The sequence below is a fragment of the Drosophila eugracilis genome, unplaced genomic scaffold, assembly GCF_018153835.1.
Source record: "Drosophila eugracilis isolate 14026-0451.02 unplaced genomic scaffold, ASM1815383v1 contig_2167, whole genome shotgun sequence".
Taxonomy (NCBI): domain Eukaryota; kingdom Metazoa; phylum Arthropoda; class Insecta; order Diptera; family Drosophilidae; genus Drosophila; species Drosophila eugracilis.
The window spans coordinates 52263-67086 of NW_024573052.1; the positions used below are offsets into that span (position 1 = coordinate 52263).

A 14824-nucleotide genomic window follows, 5' to 3' on the forward strand; every position below is an offset into this window, starting at 1 on the left:
CTTGCCTAAATTTCCCAACTGCAGCTATGCGAATTAGCAAGGTTTGTAACAAATATGAGAGATTATTATTATTATTATAATTATTAATTTAATTTTATAGTGGCTGCTGTCTGTTTTTGTTTTCTGGCTATTTTTTTTTTCTTTTTGGTTGGGAATTTGGAAATATATATATATAGATATATGTTTATACATATATATATTCTGTTTCTTTGGCTGTTCATCTTTACTGTTTTTGGTTCGAATCGATTTTGGATTTGGGTGTTCTCTATATTAGCTTGTGGACATTGGACTGATCGTTGCCAGGGGTCTTGTTGTACTCACAATTAGCTGCTCGGAATCAATCATCTGCTGGGGAAACTTGAGCAGGATTGTCTTCTGTTCACCGGCACTGCCCTCGGGCTTCAGTTGATGATGGGCAGCGGACTTTTTCAGTGAGGAACTTCTGGGTAATCCGTCAGCGGCCAGCGATTGTTCTGTATTGTCGGAGGAGGAATGCTGTTGCTGCTGCTGCTGTTGCTGTTGCTGTTGCTGCTGCTGTTGGTGTTGCAACATTTGATGTTGCTGATGGTGAGCCGAGGACATGGTTACACTTGCGGCACTACCATTTATCCCATTGACCAGAGCCACTGTGGTGCAGCTGGCCGCATTGTTGTTGTTATTGCCACCACTGTGATTGCCACTGCCATTGTGGTTGCTACTCGTGCTGTTGTTGTTGTTATTATTATTATTGTTGCTGGCCGAGTTAAGGGGCACCATGACGGTAATCATCTGATCCTGAATGCTGGACGGCTTGCGATTACTGTACTTGGGGCACTTGGGATGATGGCACTTGATCCGCGACGGCGAGAAGGTCAAATTGTCGGCATTGGGCAGTAGGCCCTCCTTGCGCTGCTGTCGCTGGTACCTGTAGCAAGCACCACCACATTGGTTTCGTTGCGGGTCGTTCGATGGTTCAGTAGTGGTTGGTTAGGTGGCAGATGGGCAGATGGACAGAGTGGATGGAATAACAATTCGATTAGCGACAAGTTCAAATGACAGTTCGCGGGGTTCACACACTCATGTCTGTACACAAAACATCGTGTTCTCTGTTTTTGGGGGGGGTGGTGGGTCGATTGGGGGTCAGGTGGCCCGGAAATGTGGGTGGTTTCATTGCACGTGCATTGGTCAAAGGGGTTGGGGTAGGTTGGCTGGTTGGTTGATTCAGGTGGGGGTTTTCATTTGTAGGTGCGCTCTCATTAGTGTCAGTGCCATGTCGTTTGTATGTATTTGTTTGTGCGTGGTGTGTGTCTGTGTGCTTAGCCATTAGACAGACAACAATCGCAATTACATAATTCAATCAAATGAACTAAGGACAACGACAGTACAAAAATGCAAATGATCCAAATTAACACGAGTCCCATCTGCGGATTCAGTGCCATTCGCTTAACTCGGTATTCTGTACACTCTGTTCGAAATGTGGCATCATCATATAGTGTGGCAACAGCAAATATAGTGTGAGGCACATTGGAAAGGAAGGATTGAGGTTACGGAGATGTGTTAACCAAAAGGTGGTTGGTTTTGATTAGCTAGTCTATATTGCTTCTGAAGAAGGTCTCTAATCTAAGTGGTTCTGTCAAGGAAATGTGTGGGAATGACACCTTTTACTTCAAAAGTAAATAGAAATCCTCTTTGGGATGGAAAATATATCAATCTGTTCGATTTTAACATATATGAAGATTTCTTGATTGAATAATAATGCCTTTGAGTTTACATTTTCATACTACAAAGTATATATTTTTCGTACAAGAATACCCGAGATGGCTTTCCGTAAAATGTTTCCTAGTTCCGTAAAAACTCATCAACTCTATATGTGGGTGTGTGGCTGTTTCGAATACTTAGTGAGGATGCACATTAAGACGTCATAACTGGTCTAGCTTGGAACCTTACACATTCATGCCTTTTGGCCACTAAGCTCGCTTGCTATAAACTAAATACTAATTGTGCTATAAGCAAGTTGCAAAACACTTAAAAAGATGCCAAAATATAAGCCTGAAAAAAGCAACTTAAAAGCAAATAAAAATCTCCTAAGTTTCATTTTAATTTAAGTAAACTGAAAATAACTTTTAACTTAAAAATGAATATACTAATAAAGCTTCTTAGACAAAGTAATAATATTAAATACAAAATTAGACAAAACTGAAAGCTCTCTTTGCCAGAAAGAGGCAGCCTTTTTAAGGCAATACAAAGAAGAATTTAATAATTTTTGGAATTTTCTTCAAGAAATCACAGGTGATTTCAGGGGCCAAAGTCCTTGTTCTTCGCTGCTCGAGTTCCCCTGTCATAGGGATTTGTGCGCTAATTACTCGCTTTAATGGGTTAGTAATCAGTCAAGTTTCAAGTGACTAAAGCCTATGGCTTTCTATAGCTTTTCTGTTTTGCTACGCGGTCAAGGGGGGGCGGACGATTAATTCAAACAGAGGGGGAGGCAGACTGAGATAGAGAGAGAGAGATAGAGAGAAGTAGAGATAGAGAGACTTGGGAAGGGGAACGGAAACCGGAAACTAAAATAACAAACGGAAGACATAATTGAATGAAATCAAAAGGTACAAGCAGCATACTTATATAATCTGTACTTCTTTAACATTCGTCTCTTGAAGCGCCGCCACAGATGGGCAATATATTTGACGATCTCCGCATAGCAGGTGGCCGGCTCTGAGTTGTTTGTGCTGCTGGCCAAGGTGGAGGTAGAGGTGTACCTTGCCCTCTCCTGGCGCATACGCTCCATTTCACGCTTCTTTGTCTCCGAGAATTGCGTGGCGATGACGACCAGGCACAGGTTGATCATGAAAAACGAACCAATCTATAATTATAAAAAGCCATGAATTAGTAATGATTCATAATAAAATCACACGGGGATAGCCCCTTGCAACATGCAATAAAATGTTATCCTAAATTGCAAGAGAAAATCATTTAGAAAATAAAAGAAGAAGGTGTGTGTTCGCACCAGCAGGTGGCGCTTTGTAGTTGCTGGAAAAACTTTTCGCATTTCCGTTTAAAAGTTTTCGTTTTCATTGCTGCCAGCGACAAATGCAAACTGAAAGTTTTCCCATGCCTTTGTTTATACTCCTTCAGACACACACATACACAGGCACAGCAAACAGGTCCTGATGGCTCCTTTGGGAGGACCTTTTCAGCCAGCCACTTAAATTCAATTAGCTGGGGGATCGGTAGACCTGCAGCCACCTGGTGGTCATCGGGGGGATTACAAGGCGGCCAAGATGCTGATCTCAAAACTTGAAATCGCAAAAAACTTTCGATTCTGCCGATTGCCTGGCTTAATTCGTTTACGAATTATTGAAAAACTTGCCCTAAACAGAGCAGACAAAGTTTAAACCACCGCTTTAAGTTAGTAACAGAAAGAAAATGTAGTTTTGACGATTAGTAAAAGTGGCAATACCTGTACAAGTTTGTTTCTTAAAACAATATCTAACCTATGATCTTCTCGAAGAAGTCCCAATTTCCACAACTCAAAAGTAGTAAATCTTCCGCTTCGAAAACTAAAACTGGAAATCGAAATGTTGGCAAACTTTAAATTGAAAACATATTTCAAAAACAAAGAAGGCGCTTCTAATTTGGAACTCGTGAGCTTGCCAGAAAATGCATAAAACATAAATAAGCAATTTCCTTCCATGGCGAACGCTCGCCCCAATAGCAAATCGAGGGAGCTCTGAGCTGGAGTGAGTTTGCGAGGGAACTAAAAACTATTTGCATACCAAAAGTTGTTGCCAACGAGAGCAAAATCATTTTGCACACGAAATGAACAGCGACAAAGACAGAGATAGGGATAGAGAGTGGAAGAGGGATAGGAACAGAAACAGAAACAGAGAAAAAGGTTGAGCAAACTTCAAACATAAATAATGAAATTTCCCCCTCATGTGTGTGTGTGTGTGTCTGAAACTGTATCTGTGTCTGTCTCTGTCGCTGCCGCTGTGCTAGCGTCCACTTGTGCGAGTGTCTGTGAGCCATAAAGGCTTTTAATTAGTCCAAGGACACCTGAGCACAAATCCTGCCATGCAAATGACAGCACAACAGACTGGAGTCCACTCGAAGATGGCACTGGCGAAAGTGGACAGTCGCTGGTTGGGTGGCAAAAATGTGAAAGTGGGAAATGTGAAAGTGGCAAATGGAAATGGAAAATGTAGAAGGATAAAGAGGGTAAGGTAAGTATGGCAATGGGTGGGCATGGCTCAGAGTGTCTGCTGTCTGCGTTGCAACATGTTGCCCAAGCTTCATGAAATTCATGGCATTTTCCCTAGACAAACTTTAGCCGCTTTGTTTGGTCGGCCACCTGAACACAGGAACCTGCTGCGCGTGTGTGTGGTCATAGTTTAAAAGTAATTTACTTATTTGCATTGCCAAATTGCTTTAGCATACTTTTGGGCTAAAAATCGCCTGTAGCCTAAGCCCCAAAAATGCCAGTTCGTCCCCCCCCCTCACCACCTTAACCATGCCATGAGCAACTTCAGCTCAATTAGTTTGGAGTCCCTTTAAGCCGTCTCCAAATTAAATATTCAATTCGTGATCAAAGCGAAAGGCCGCCAGACACCATGGCATCTGACCCCTGACCCGCTAACCCACTGAAATCCCTGAACCCCGACAAAAAAAAAAAAAAACACTCACCACAATCAGCAGCACAAAGTATATCCAATCCCAAAAGCTGTGCGCATCCTGCACGTAATACATTATGTCCGTCCAGCCCTCCAGCGAGATGACCTGCAAATCCAACAAATATTTCACCGTAATTAGCGTGCGCTCTCTGCAGAAATATAAATGAACGAGGATATGAAAAAAAAAAATAGAGACGAGGTAGGTATAACGTTGAGGCAGATGGCTGGTGTTTTATTGTTCACGCCCCGCCATTGTTGGCCAAAGAAGAGAGAGGAGGGCAAGGGAAGGATTGTGGGCAGAGCAATTAGGATAGCCTTTTGGCCACGGACCACGTCACGTATGCTTAATGTGCGGATTAAAGCGATGAAACGAGAAAAATTCAGCGCTTTCTACCTGATCTTAAGCCGATCAAAATTTTGTAACTTTTAGCATTATTTGAGTTATATTTAATGCTAATTCTAAGCTTAACTTTAAACTATATAATCCTATGAAGTACATGTTGTCCTTGACTTTGAAGGTCTTTGGATTTAACGAAGAGATTTTTATTAGACTTACCAATGCTGAGCTAAAAAGAAACCATAACTGGGGTATAAATAAACTATCGATTGAACTAGTTTTCCCTTGAAAATTAACCAGCTTATGTTGTGATACATAAACCATGGAAATTACCAACAAAACCAACAGTATTTAAAGCGAAATTTCACTCCCTAAGGGCATTAAATATAGAACGCACCCTTCTCCAGCTAAAACCACAGCGAATAGCCTGCCATTGGTTTCATCGCTTAATGTGCACTTGATTTGGGCTTAATTACATCATTTGACCTGCATATCAATAGATTCGCTTGCGGTGCGCGCCGTGTAATTGGCATATCAATTAAGGCCTGCCCCGGAGGACGACGATTGCACTTCAAGTGGAGTGAGCAGCTAAGGGAACCCAGCCATCAGTTTTGGCATCAGTTTCGGCATCATTGTCCGCATCGGCACCAGTATCCCTATCACTAGCATCACTTTGGCCATCATTCCCGCCTCCCCTTCCTGTTCGTTAAGGGGATGCAAATGGCTGGCTGGTTTGTTTTGTTAGTTTAGGGAAAGCGGAAAATTGAGCTGGGAGTTTTACTTGCGGCAGAAGTTGACACCAAATTAGCATACAACATTTTGTTGTTTCTATCGCTGCTTCTCGCCTGTTGCTATTTGTTAGACAAACTTTAAACTTTAATTGGCTACACTAAAAAAAAAAAATATACAGACTATATATAAGCTTTTAATTTTGTTTTGTTCTTTGCCATCAAGATCTTTCCCACTTCATACTCTGATTTTTTCTTACTTAAAAAACTTAAAATTAAGTTTACAATGTACAAAAGCTACTCACCAGGAAAATGGCCACCCAGGCCATACCGATGTTGTCGAACGATATCGTGCCCTGAAAGGGATTCTTGCCGCTCTGCTTGCAGGTGGTATAGTACTGGTTCCAATTCACGCAGGACGTGTTCGTTGGCTCATTGAAGTCGAACAGCTTGGCCTCCTCTGCGGATTGAGGATTGCGGGTAGCGGGATGAAAAGATGCGTAGATGGGTAGATGGGGCGAAAAGTGTATTGTTTGTAATTGTGATTGCTTTCGGTGGCTCTGGCTGTCATTAAGCGACAGCGAGAGGGCAATTAAAAATGCCATCAAATTTGATTACAGCGCAATTTGCACTTCATTTAGCTTTAAAGTTAATGTAATTGTCGTTGTCTGGGAAAAATGAGATGATAGAAATGGGGGAAAACTTACCATTGCAGACCAGCGAGCCAATGCGATAGGGTGGAAAGTTTCCGCATAGGTGCATCCCTGAATCGTTGGGCGTTGAGCAGATGTAGTCCTGATCCTTGGAGAATTCGTAGTACTGCGACAGGCTAAGGGTGCGATGTGTACAGAGAATTAGGAGAGTCATGGGATGCGATTTTCAGTTTAGATCGGAAGAACATCCAGCACACATAGAAACAAAGTGTACGAAAGAGAAGTTCACACCAGACAGAGAGATTTTTTTTTTGTATATATATATATTTAGAGAGAGAGATTGAGACATATAGTTGAGAAATAAAAAGACGGAAGGAGTGAGAGTGAGAGAAAGATAAAGATAAAGAGAGAGAACAATTAATAATCGTAATCCGTAATCGTAGTTCCATGTAAGTAATCTGTATGTTCAATGCGTATCGTAAACATTTACATCGAGATTTACGTAGAGAGAGATACATATGTTGAAATAAAGCAAGTAAATGATATCGATAAATCAATTTTGATTGGTGCTGAGTCTTGCGGTTGATCCGCGAGGACATTCAACTAATTAGAGTGAGATAGACAATGCCAATTCGAATATACGTGAGGCAAATGAAGAGAGCTAAACAGAACTGAACAGAGTGAGACACGGTTGAACAATGCAAGAGAGAGATACAGATATAGAGTGAGCGGGTGAGCGAGAAAGACAGCGATTGCGATTGCGTTTGCGATAGCGATAGCGATTGCGACAGCGATAGCGATTGCGACAGCGAGTAGTGACAACGAGTAGTGACAACGTATAGCAAGAGCGATTAGCAAGAGCGATTAGCAAGAGCGATTAGCTAGAGCGAGTAGCAAGAGCGAGTAGCAAGAGCGAGTTAGAAAGGCAAGAAGCGAGTAGTGGCAGAGTCCCCTTCACACACAGAGGACCCCAATCCACACACAGATAGCCAGTAAGCAAGATAGCGAGAAAGAGTGAATCTTAGTAAATGCTGGTCACACTGAGCCTAAGTACAGAAGGACACAACTGTACCGGAAGTGTAAGACAGAGAGAGAGAGAGCGAGAGAGAGTGAGACATAAGCGAGCCACAAAACGCCAACTAAAAAGCAAGAAGCACAAAAGCACAAAGCAGGAGGAGGAACACAAAAAAGACAAGGAGGATTAAGAGTGGGAGGTAGCTAAAAGGAAGAGGACTACACACTCGTAAAAAAAGGAAATGAAAACGCCAAAGCAATTTAAATTAAACGCGCAATGTTGCCACAAAATGGCCGACGCGCCGGAAACTCGCGACTTCAAAAAAAATGTCTGCCTCAACCAAGTGTCAACCGTAAAGTGTGAGCGAGTGTGAGTGTCGGTGTATCTGTGTGTGTGTGTGTGTGTGTGTTCCACCAGAGTGTTGTCGTGTGCGTGTGACAATAAAATGTGTTTAATATGCACGTGCAAGCACGGCAATGGCATTCGAGGACGAGGGGCAAGCGGCATCGCAAGTGAATTTTGAAATATTCCTCGCTCGCTTTTTCTGTTTTCTGTTTTCTTTTTATTTGATTTTTTTTTTTTTTATATATATTATTTTCTCCCATTTCTTTGCACAGTTCGCAACAATTCGCACGCTCCAACGTATGCAAAACTTTATGGAGTTGTTCATGTATATATGTGTGTGTGTGTGTGTGTGTGTCTGTAATTGTTGTACTTGATTTGCATGTGTGTGTGTGTGTGTGTGAATAGGAGAGAGCGATAGCGAGAGGGGCGTATGTAGCAGGGGCAGCTTTAAATACCTTTGCAATAGAAACTGATGATTTTTCCTGTAAAAAGAGTTCAGCTTACAAGAGATACACATACATAGGCGTGTGTGTGTGTGTGAGTGTGTGTGTGTTTTGAGTGCTGGGAAAGTGTGCCTGTGTGCGTTCCTTGTGTGCTGCTGTTTATATGTGTGTGCACGCGTGTGTCCGCTCTACTCTAATAAATATTGTACTGCACTTGTGCTTCACCGTACACTGTATTTTTCGAGTGTGTGTTTGTGGACCCCAAAATGTTGTTTAACTTGGTGAGCAAACAAACAAATATTAAAAATAAATAGAAATAGTACCTTATCTCGACTATCAGATACCCATCATTAAGGTTTCTAAATCGGAATAGTAACATTCAATGATGCAGCTTTTCATTAAGTTTTTATATTTGATATTTCATTAACCCATTATTCCTGCATCAGGTAAACAGATACCACTTAGAGTGGCATTTAACTTAAACTATCCATCCGGCAAGTAGACATTTTCTCACAAATTGAAATTCAGCAAAATCGTATATCCCTTTAGCTAGAGATTTTCGGTGAATGAAAGGAGAAACGGTACATGTTTCTGGCTTGTATGTATATATGTTGCTGCTAATTGGTATGCTTGTTATTTCGGTTGCTTGTGTTGTTGCTTTTCTTGTTTTCCTCTCTTTTTCGAAGGGGCTTTCCCCAAAACATTTTATATATATTTGTGTGTAGAACCTCAAACACCGATGAAAACAAAAGCATGAAATTTCAAAACAAAACCCAAAATTTGGTAAATGCAACAAAAACAAAACGGTTGAGAGTGGGTCAACGGATCGGGGTTGGGATTCTTTGACCCCATTTCTATATATATTATATATACTATATATATATATAGAAACACATAAGTGTGCGAGTGGTTTAGTTAGCATTTGAGATCAGGTTCAAGTGGTGCCAACAACTCTAGACACAAAAAAAGAAGCGTACACCAAGTCTAGGCTAAAATTATATATATATACGAGTACGAGTATATGAGAACGAGAGAAAGGGGTTAAACTAGGTGGCAAATAAAATGTGGCCTCAGACGGGTTAACTAGGGGCTTTTGCTTTTGGTACAGTTGTGTGTGTAAAGTGTAGTTTTTGGGGGCAGAGTGGGGGGAAAGAGAGTAGGATGCTGAGTGGTTGTCTAGTTTAGTTTAGTTTAGTTTAGTTTAGTTTAGTTGATATTTAGTATAGCTTGGTATTTCGTATATATATATCCATATATCTTCAAATATTACAAATACAAAGATAAAGATACAGATGGAGAGTTAGCTGGTTAGACGTTAGAAATCGTATTTCGTATTATCGTATGGCCAAGTATATTTACTAATACGAGTATATAAATATGCACATCTACTAATAGGGTGTGTGGCGACTATCGAACGTGTGTGGGAACGTGATGGCTAAAAAGAGTACAGTGTGAGTGTTACAGAGAGAGAGAGACAGAGAGAGAGTGAGAGAGGTAAATAGGTATTTGGACAGTGGAATATTTATTCCTTTGTCTGTCCACTAAAAACGCCATGGTCACTGTTTGCTTCTGATTTCTTGGTAAAACTTTGACATATTATAGCATACTTTTCAGCAACATAATAAGAGTCTTTCATTTATATAGCCAACTAGATCTAGTGACCATCGCGCTTGGCACAGTTAGGGTTACAACACATTTAGATAACGAGCTTTAGCTAAATGGGGATCCACTGATCAGCGAAGATCAGCAAAAAATAGGTACTGGGATAGGGTCTAAGGACTTAGCAGGCTTGCGCTGGCAAAAAGAGAGAGAGAGAGAGAGACAGTTAGAAGAAGATAGGCTAGTGGAGAGTTACATTGATATCAGTATATTTATAGACAGAATCTAGTTGTAGACTAGCTAGTAGACGGCTATTAGAATCGGTTTCTGTTTTATTTTTGTGCCCACTTTGTGGGTGGGGGAGGGGGGTCTTCTGTAGGTGTATCAGATTGTGTCACAGTGTGTGTGTGTGTGTATCGGTGTGTGTGTGTGTGGGTTAAGTTAAGGGGGGAAATAAATCATTTTATCTTACGAGTTAACTCGGACTCGAACTCTGTACACTTCAGGAACCCTGTAAACAAAAAATTTGTTCCCGGTATGATTTTTGTTTTTGTTTCATATTATCTGCTTTTGTTGGTATTTGGATATTTATTTAGTTTTGTATTGTTTGCTTCTAGCGAAAAAACGCAAAACTCGAAAACATAAAGAGAGATTTGAGAGAGATAGAGAGATCTTGTAAGTGGATGTCAGATTTTGGATTTTGGATTTTGGATATTGGATATTGGATTTGCTTGGCTGCCAATTTTGATATATTTTTTGTTCTCTTGTTCTGTTTTGGTTTCATTTTTTCTTTCATTCTTTTTTTTTTGTTGTCACAACTAAATACAAATTGAAGAAACTAAAATACTGGAAAAGAACATATATGCATATATATATCTATACTCTGTTTGCCATTCTCACAGGCTTGTCTGTGGTTGTGAGTGTGAGTGTGCGTGTGAGGGTGTGGGTGTGGGTGTGGGTGTGGGTGTTGTGTTCGAGTGTTTATGGGTGTATATTCGTTGTTGGTGTATATACAGCATGACTTCGAGGGCTCACAACATGTCACAGAGATGTTGATTGTATGGTACAATTCCTGCCTGTGCCAGTGAAGTTGATTGGTAAAAAAAAGGAAACCCAAACACAAAATGAAAATTATTTACAACTCAAAAATGGAGTTGCAAAAGTTCTGGACTTGAGCAACATAATTATAAAAAATATCTCCTTTTCCATTTATTTTTAAAACCAAATCAAAAATACTTTGGCTACGCATTGGTAGTTGCAAGAATTAGCCAGCCGCAAAAACAAATTTATTTTGCGAAAAATATATAATCGTGGGTATGTGGTAAACAGACAGTAGCTGGGCATGCTAAAGCAAACAATAAACAAGGAAAAAAAAAACTGACGAAAACAAAAAGGCATCGAAAAAAATTGAGTTTCTTGAGCCAAGCGCGCAGCGGCCCAAAAATTCCATTGCCTACTTTAAGGCTGCGCTGTCTATGTGTGTTCGCGAGTCCTTCTGTTCTGTTCTCCGTGTGTCTGTGTTTGTTTTCTTGGCTGTGTATGAGTGTAATAGTAAGGGTGAGAGAGCACGCGTGTCCTTTCTATTCTGCTTGTGACGTTATAAAGCCGCCGTGGCACAAACACAGACGCAAACACAATGCCAATGATAAATGATTGTTTTGGCCAAGTTTAAAATCTTTTGTCAGATGCCGACCAGAGATCAGTGGTTGTAAAACCAGCCAAAAATTGACGCTAGGTATTCTCAAAAGAGGAAACTAAAGCGACCCATCTGTATTATATTTCTATTAACAATCTCTTCTATAGTCTTTCTCCTGATAATATTATGATGATCCTGCAACCACCATCATAAAATTAAAATACATTCTGTCTGGTTTTTCAGCCCTAAATCCCACTGTGCCGACTCTCTTCAGCTTCTTCCTGCTGTCACGACCACAAGACTACTGTTTGGGGTGCCACAAACGGTCCACCAACTCAAGGCTAAAGTATGCGAAGGACCAACGGAAGGCAAGTGGGTAGAACGGACTTCATCAAATAGGTGGCACTGCCAGGCCAGTCCTTTTGTAGATTTCGTATGCAAATTGCTGGGACACTGGGATGCAGCTACAGCGGGATTTCAACTGTTTTTCGCCGCTATTCGGTTGAGGCGTTTATGGCATTGTTTGTGTATGGGTATGTGCTTGTGTCTTGTGGCTAAGGCTAAGGCTAAGGCTAAACAAAAAACAAAAAGCTAAGCCATGGAACCAAAAAAGCCAACAGCAGGAGGATTGAGAAAGCAGCAGCCAGGCAGTTGTGACTCAGACTCAGGACTCAAAGCCTGGGCTCGATTTAGATGACGCGGAAAAAAGGGGGAAAAAACACAAAACCAAAACACTCAAAGCTAAAAAAAAAACGAATTGGAGAATACACGATATTTATAAATAGTTAGATATATATATATATATGTACAGCATACATATATGCCTAGGAATATGTATGGTATGTGCCTAGGTATGTACGATAATGTATGAGACCCGGAGGCGCCGGCAGACAGAGGCCCATATTACCCATACGACCTGGTATTCTTTTTCTTTTCTTTTCTTTTTTTATCGATAATCTTTGGATTTCGATTCATTTCGACTGGTTACTTACGTGAGGGGATAGACCATGCCTTCGGTCAGTATCAGACTACAGCGCTGTCGCAGGATACCCTCCCACAGCTGGACTCCAATGATCCCGAAGATGAAGAACACAAAGAAGCACAGCAGCAGGACATTGCCGAGCATGGGTAAGGTGTCCAGCAGAAGCATCACCAGGATACGCATACCTATTGGAGGTTCAGAGGGTCAGTACTTGGAATTACTATTTTTTTATTTTACATTTTCCACTTACTCGGTATACGATTGATGGCTCGCAGGGGACGCAGCACGCGAATTGTCCGGATGGCAGTCAGATTGAGGTTCTCTACGTGCATCACGTACTCCAAGAGACCCGCCAGGACAATAAAGAAGTCCAGGCGATTCCATGAGTCCGCCAGGTAGGTGTTCTTGCCAAACATACCCATGGCCACCATTTTGATGGTCATTTCCAGGGCAAAGAAGGCGAAGATGATGTCGTCGAAGATCTGAAAAGGATGAAGTTGTAGAGAAAGGTTTTTAGGTTTTGTTAAAGCTCAACATTTATTTCCCAGCTAGCTTGGGATTTCTCTTGCTTTTAAACTTCTTTAACTTAACTTTGGATCATAGAAAATATTCTCTATACCAGCTTTCCTGCACCTTAAATCCCATTCGATTAATGACCCAAACCTAACGAACTAACGAGAGTTGATCAAATTAAAATTAGCAAAGCCCTCGCTTTGGCGTGGGGGTGGCAAGGACATATCAGGCGTCACACACATGCACATCGAAATGAGTTTGCCTTGGCGACATCATCATCATCATCATCGTCGTAGTCGTCGTCGTCAACGTCGTCGTCATCTTTTTCTTGTGCCCCGTGCAACGTCTTGTGTCAAGTAATTTGGGTTCTTTGGGGGCTGGTCGGGCCGGGATACATACATACCATACTATACCATATATATATGTATATATATATGGTTGGGATAAGGGTGGAAACGGAGGCGGTGGTAACGCCCACTTATGTCACTGACTGCGACTGCGGCTGTCGTTGTCATTTTGACTTTGTGCTGTGTGCCAATTTGGCGATGCCTTCTCTTGTCTTGTCTTGTCTCTGCCCGGTCCGTCCGTCCTGCCCCTCATCTTTATCCTCATCCACCTCCAGTTTTTCCGCAACTCCTCTTTGTCCTTGCCAGTATCCTGTCCTGAGTGGTTTGGTCTTTCTACTGTGTTTTTTTTTCGGGGGGTCCTGGCCCCGACTGTCGTGTTTCTTTACACTTGGCTGCGGCCGAAAATGTCGCCCGACTTACATATCATTTACAAACATTTTCGCACGTTGAGCCCGGCATTTTCTTCTCTATGCTCTGTAATTGCCCCACTGAACGCTCCACTTTCACCCCCGAACACCTCCTTCCAAAGAAAAAAAACATGTCTGCGGTGGTGCCGCCTAATGAGCCGAAGTGCCTCGTTGGGTGTCATCAGTGTGGCAGCCAGGAAGTGAGCCAAAAAATTGCTTAAATAAATGGCATTTAATGTGACACCGATGCTGACAGGCCCACCTGGGGAGCAAGGATATCCAGCGAAGAATGAAAGGTGGAGACCCAACAATGCGAGTCCTTCCCACATTTTGCACATCATTTTTTCTATCAAATTAACCTTAAGCCCCTGGGATGGATCCATAACTATGTCAATTATAAATATTCCACAGAAACCTTAATGTGTTGAAATGGAACTGTTATTCAGATGGGCTTAAGTGATGCTTCTCTTTTTGGCTTAAAACCATCTATTACTTATAATATTTAACCTTAAAAGGCTACGGTATATTATTTTACTCACCTGAAGGATCTTGCAGCGGTTCGTGACACAGGCATCGTCCACGCACGGCTGATACATTCCGAGGGTGATGCAGTTGAGCAGGATGACCAGGATGGAGACGCGCTCGAACCATGTGAAGGTTACCGAAATGGAGTCGAGTCCATATCTAAGTTAAGGGGCAAAACCAAAGGAAAATGGCAAAAACAAGGACGAGGCCAAAGGATGACGAGGGGGGGGTGGACTTTAGTCGTTGCCTACTTTTGTGCGCTGATTGAAGGCGAAACAAGTCGAGCGAAAGAAGCGGGCATGGGACGAAAGAGGGGGGGAGGGGGGCATGGTGGATAACAACTTGCAGTTGCCTCTAATGCGCACTCAAGTGCTTGTCAACTTGGCTGCCAACCACCCACATTTACCACCCATCACTGCCATCACTCACTCACCCCTCCGCCACCACCACCACCACCTCCTGCGGTTGTCGTTTGTCGGTCTCGTTTGGTATGCTCTCGGTTTTGGTTTCTGGGGTTGGAGGCTTGGGTCTCTTGGCTTGTGGATTCCCGACTCCCGGCTCCCGGCTCCCAGTTCCCAGTTTCCTGCACTCCAGCCAGCAAAATGCAGCAAATTGATGACAGTTGGCAGTCAGCTCATAACACTCGAT

The 14824-nt window shown here is 42.0% G+C and overlaps 1 protein-coding gene across 8 annotated transcripts in view; it reads right to left on the minus strand.

Moving 5' to 3' along the window:
* Nucleotides 1-14824, minus strand: part of LOC108103196 (voltage-dependent T-type calcium channel subunit alpha-1G) — a 90545-nt gene that overhangs the window by 23882 nt on the left and 51839 nt on the right. For 4 of the 8 annotated variants that reach the window (XM_041818444.1, XM_041818445.1, XM_017208584.2 and 1 more), the window contains 10 exons: nucleotides 14191-14302; nucleotides 12635-12866; nucleotides 12395-12569; nucleotides 10239-10277; nucleotides 6419-6540; nucleotides 6017-6171; nucleotides 4660-4752; nucleotides 2598-2839; nucleotides 322-904; nucleotides 1-24 (listed from right to left, as the gene is read on the minus strand). In XM_041818444.1, the coding sequence (XP_041674378.1) occupies nucleotides 1-24; nucleotides 322-904; nucleotides 2598-2839; nucleotides 4660-4752; nucleotides 6017-6171; nucleotides 6419-6540; nucleotides 10239-10277; nucleotides 12395-12569; nucleotides 12635-12866; nucleotides 14191-14302 (1777 nt within the window). The remainder of the gene's footprint in view (nucleotides 25-321; nucleotides 905-2597; nucleotides 2840-4659; nucleotides 4753-6016; nucleotides 6172-6418; nucleotides 6541-10238; nucleotides 10278-12394; nucleotides 12570-12634; nucleotides 12867-14190; nucleotides 14303-14824) is intronic. The other 4 variants (XM_041818446.1, XM_041818448.1, XM_041818447.1 and 1 more) reach the window with 3 other exon arrangements.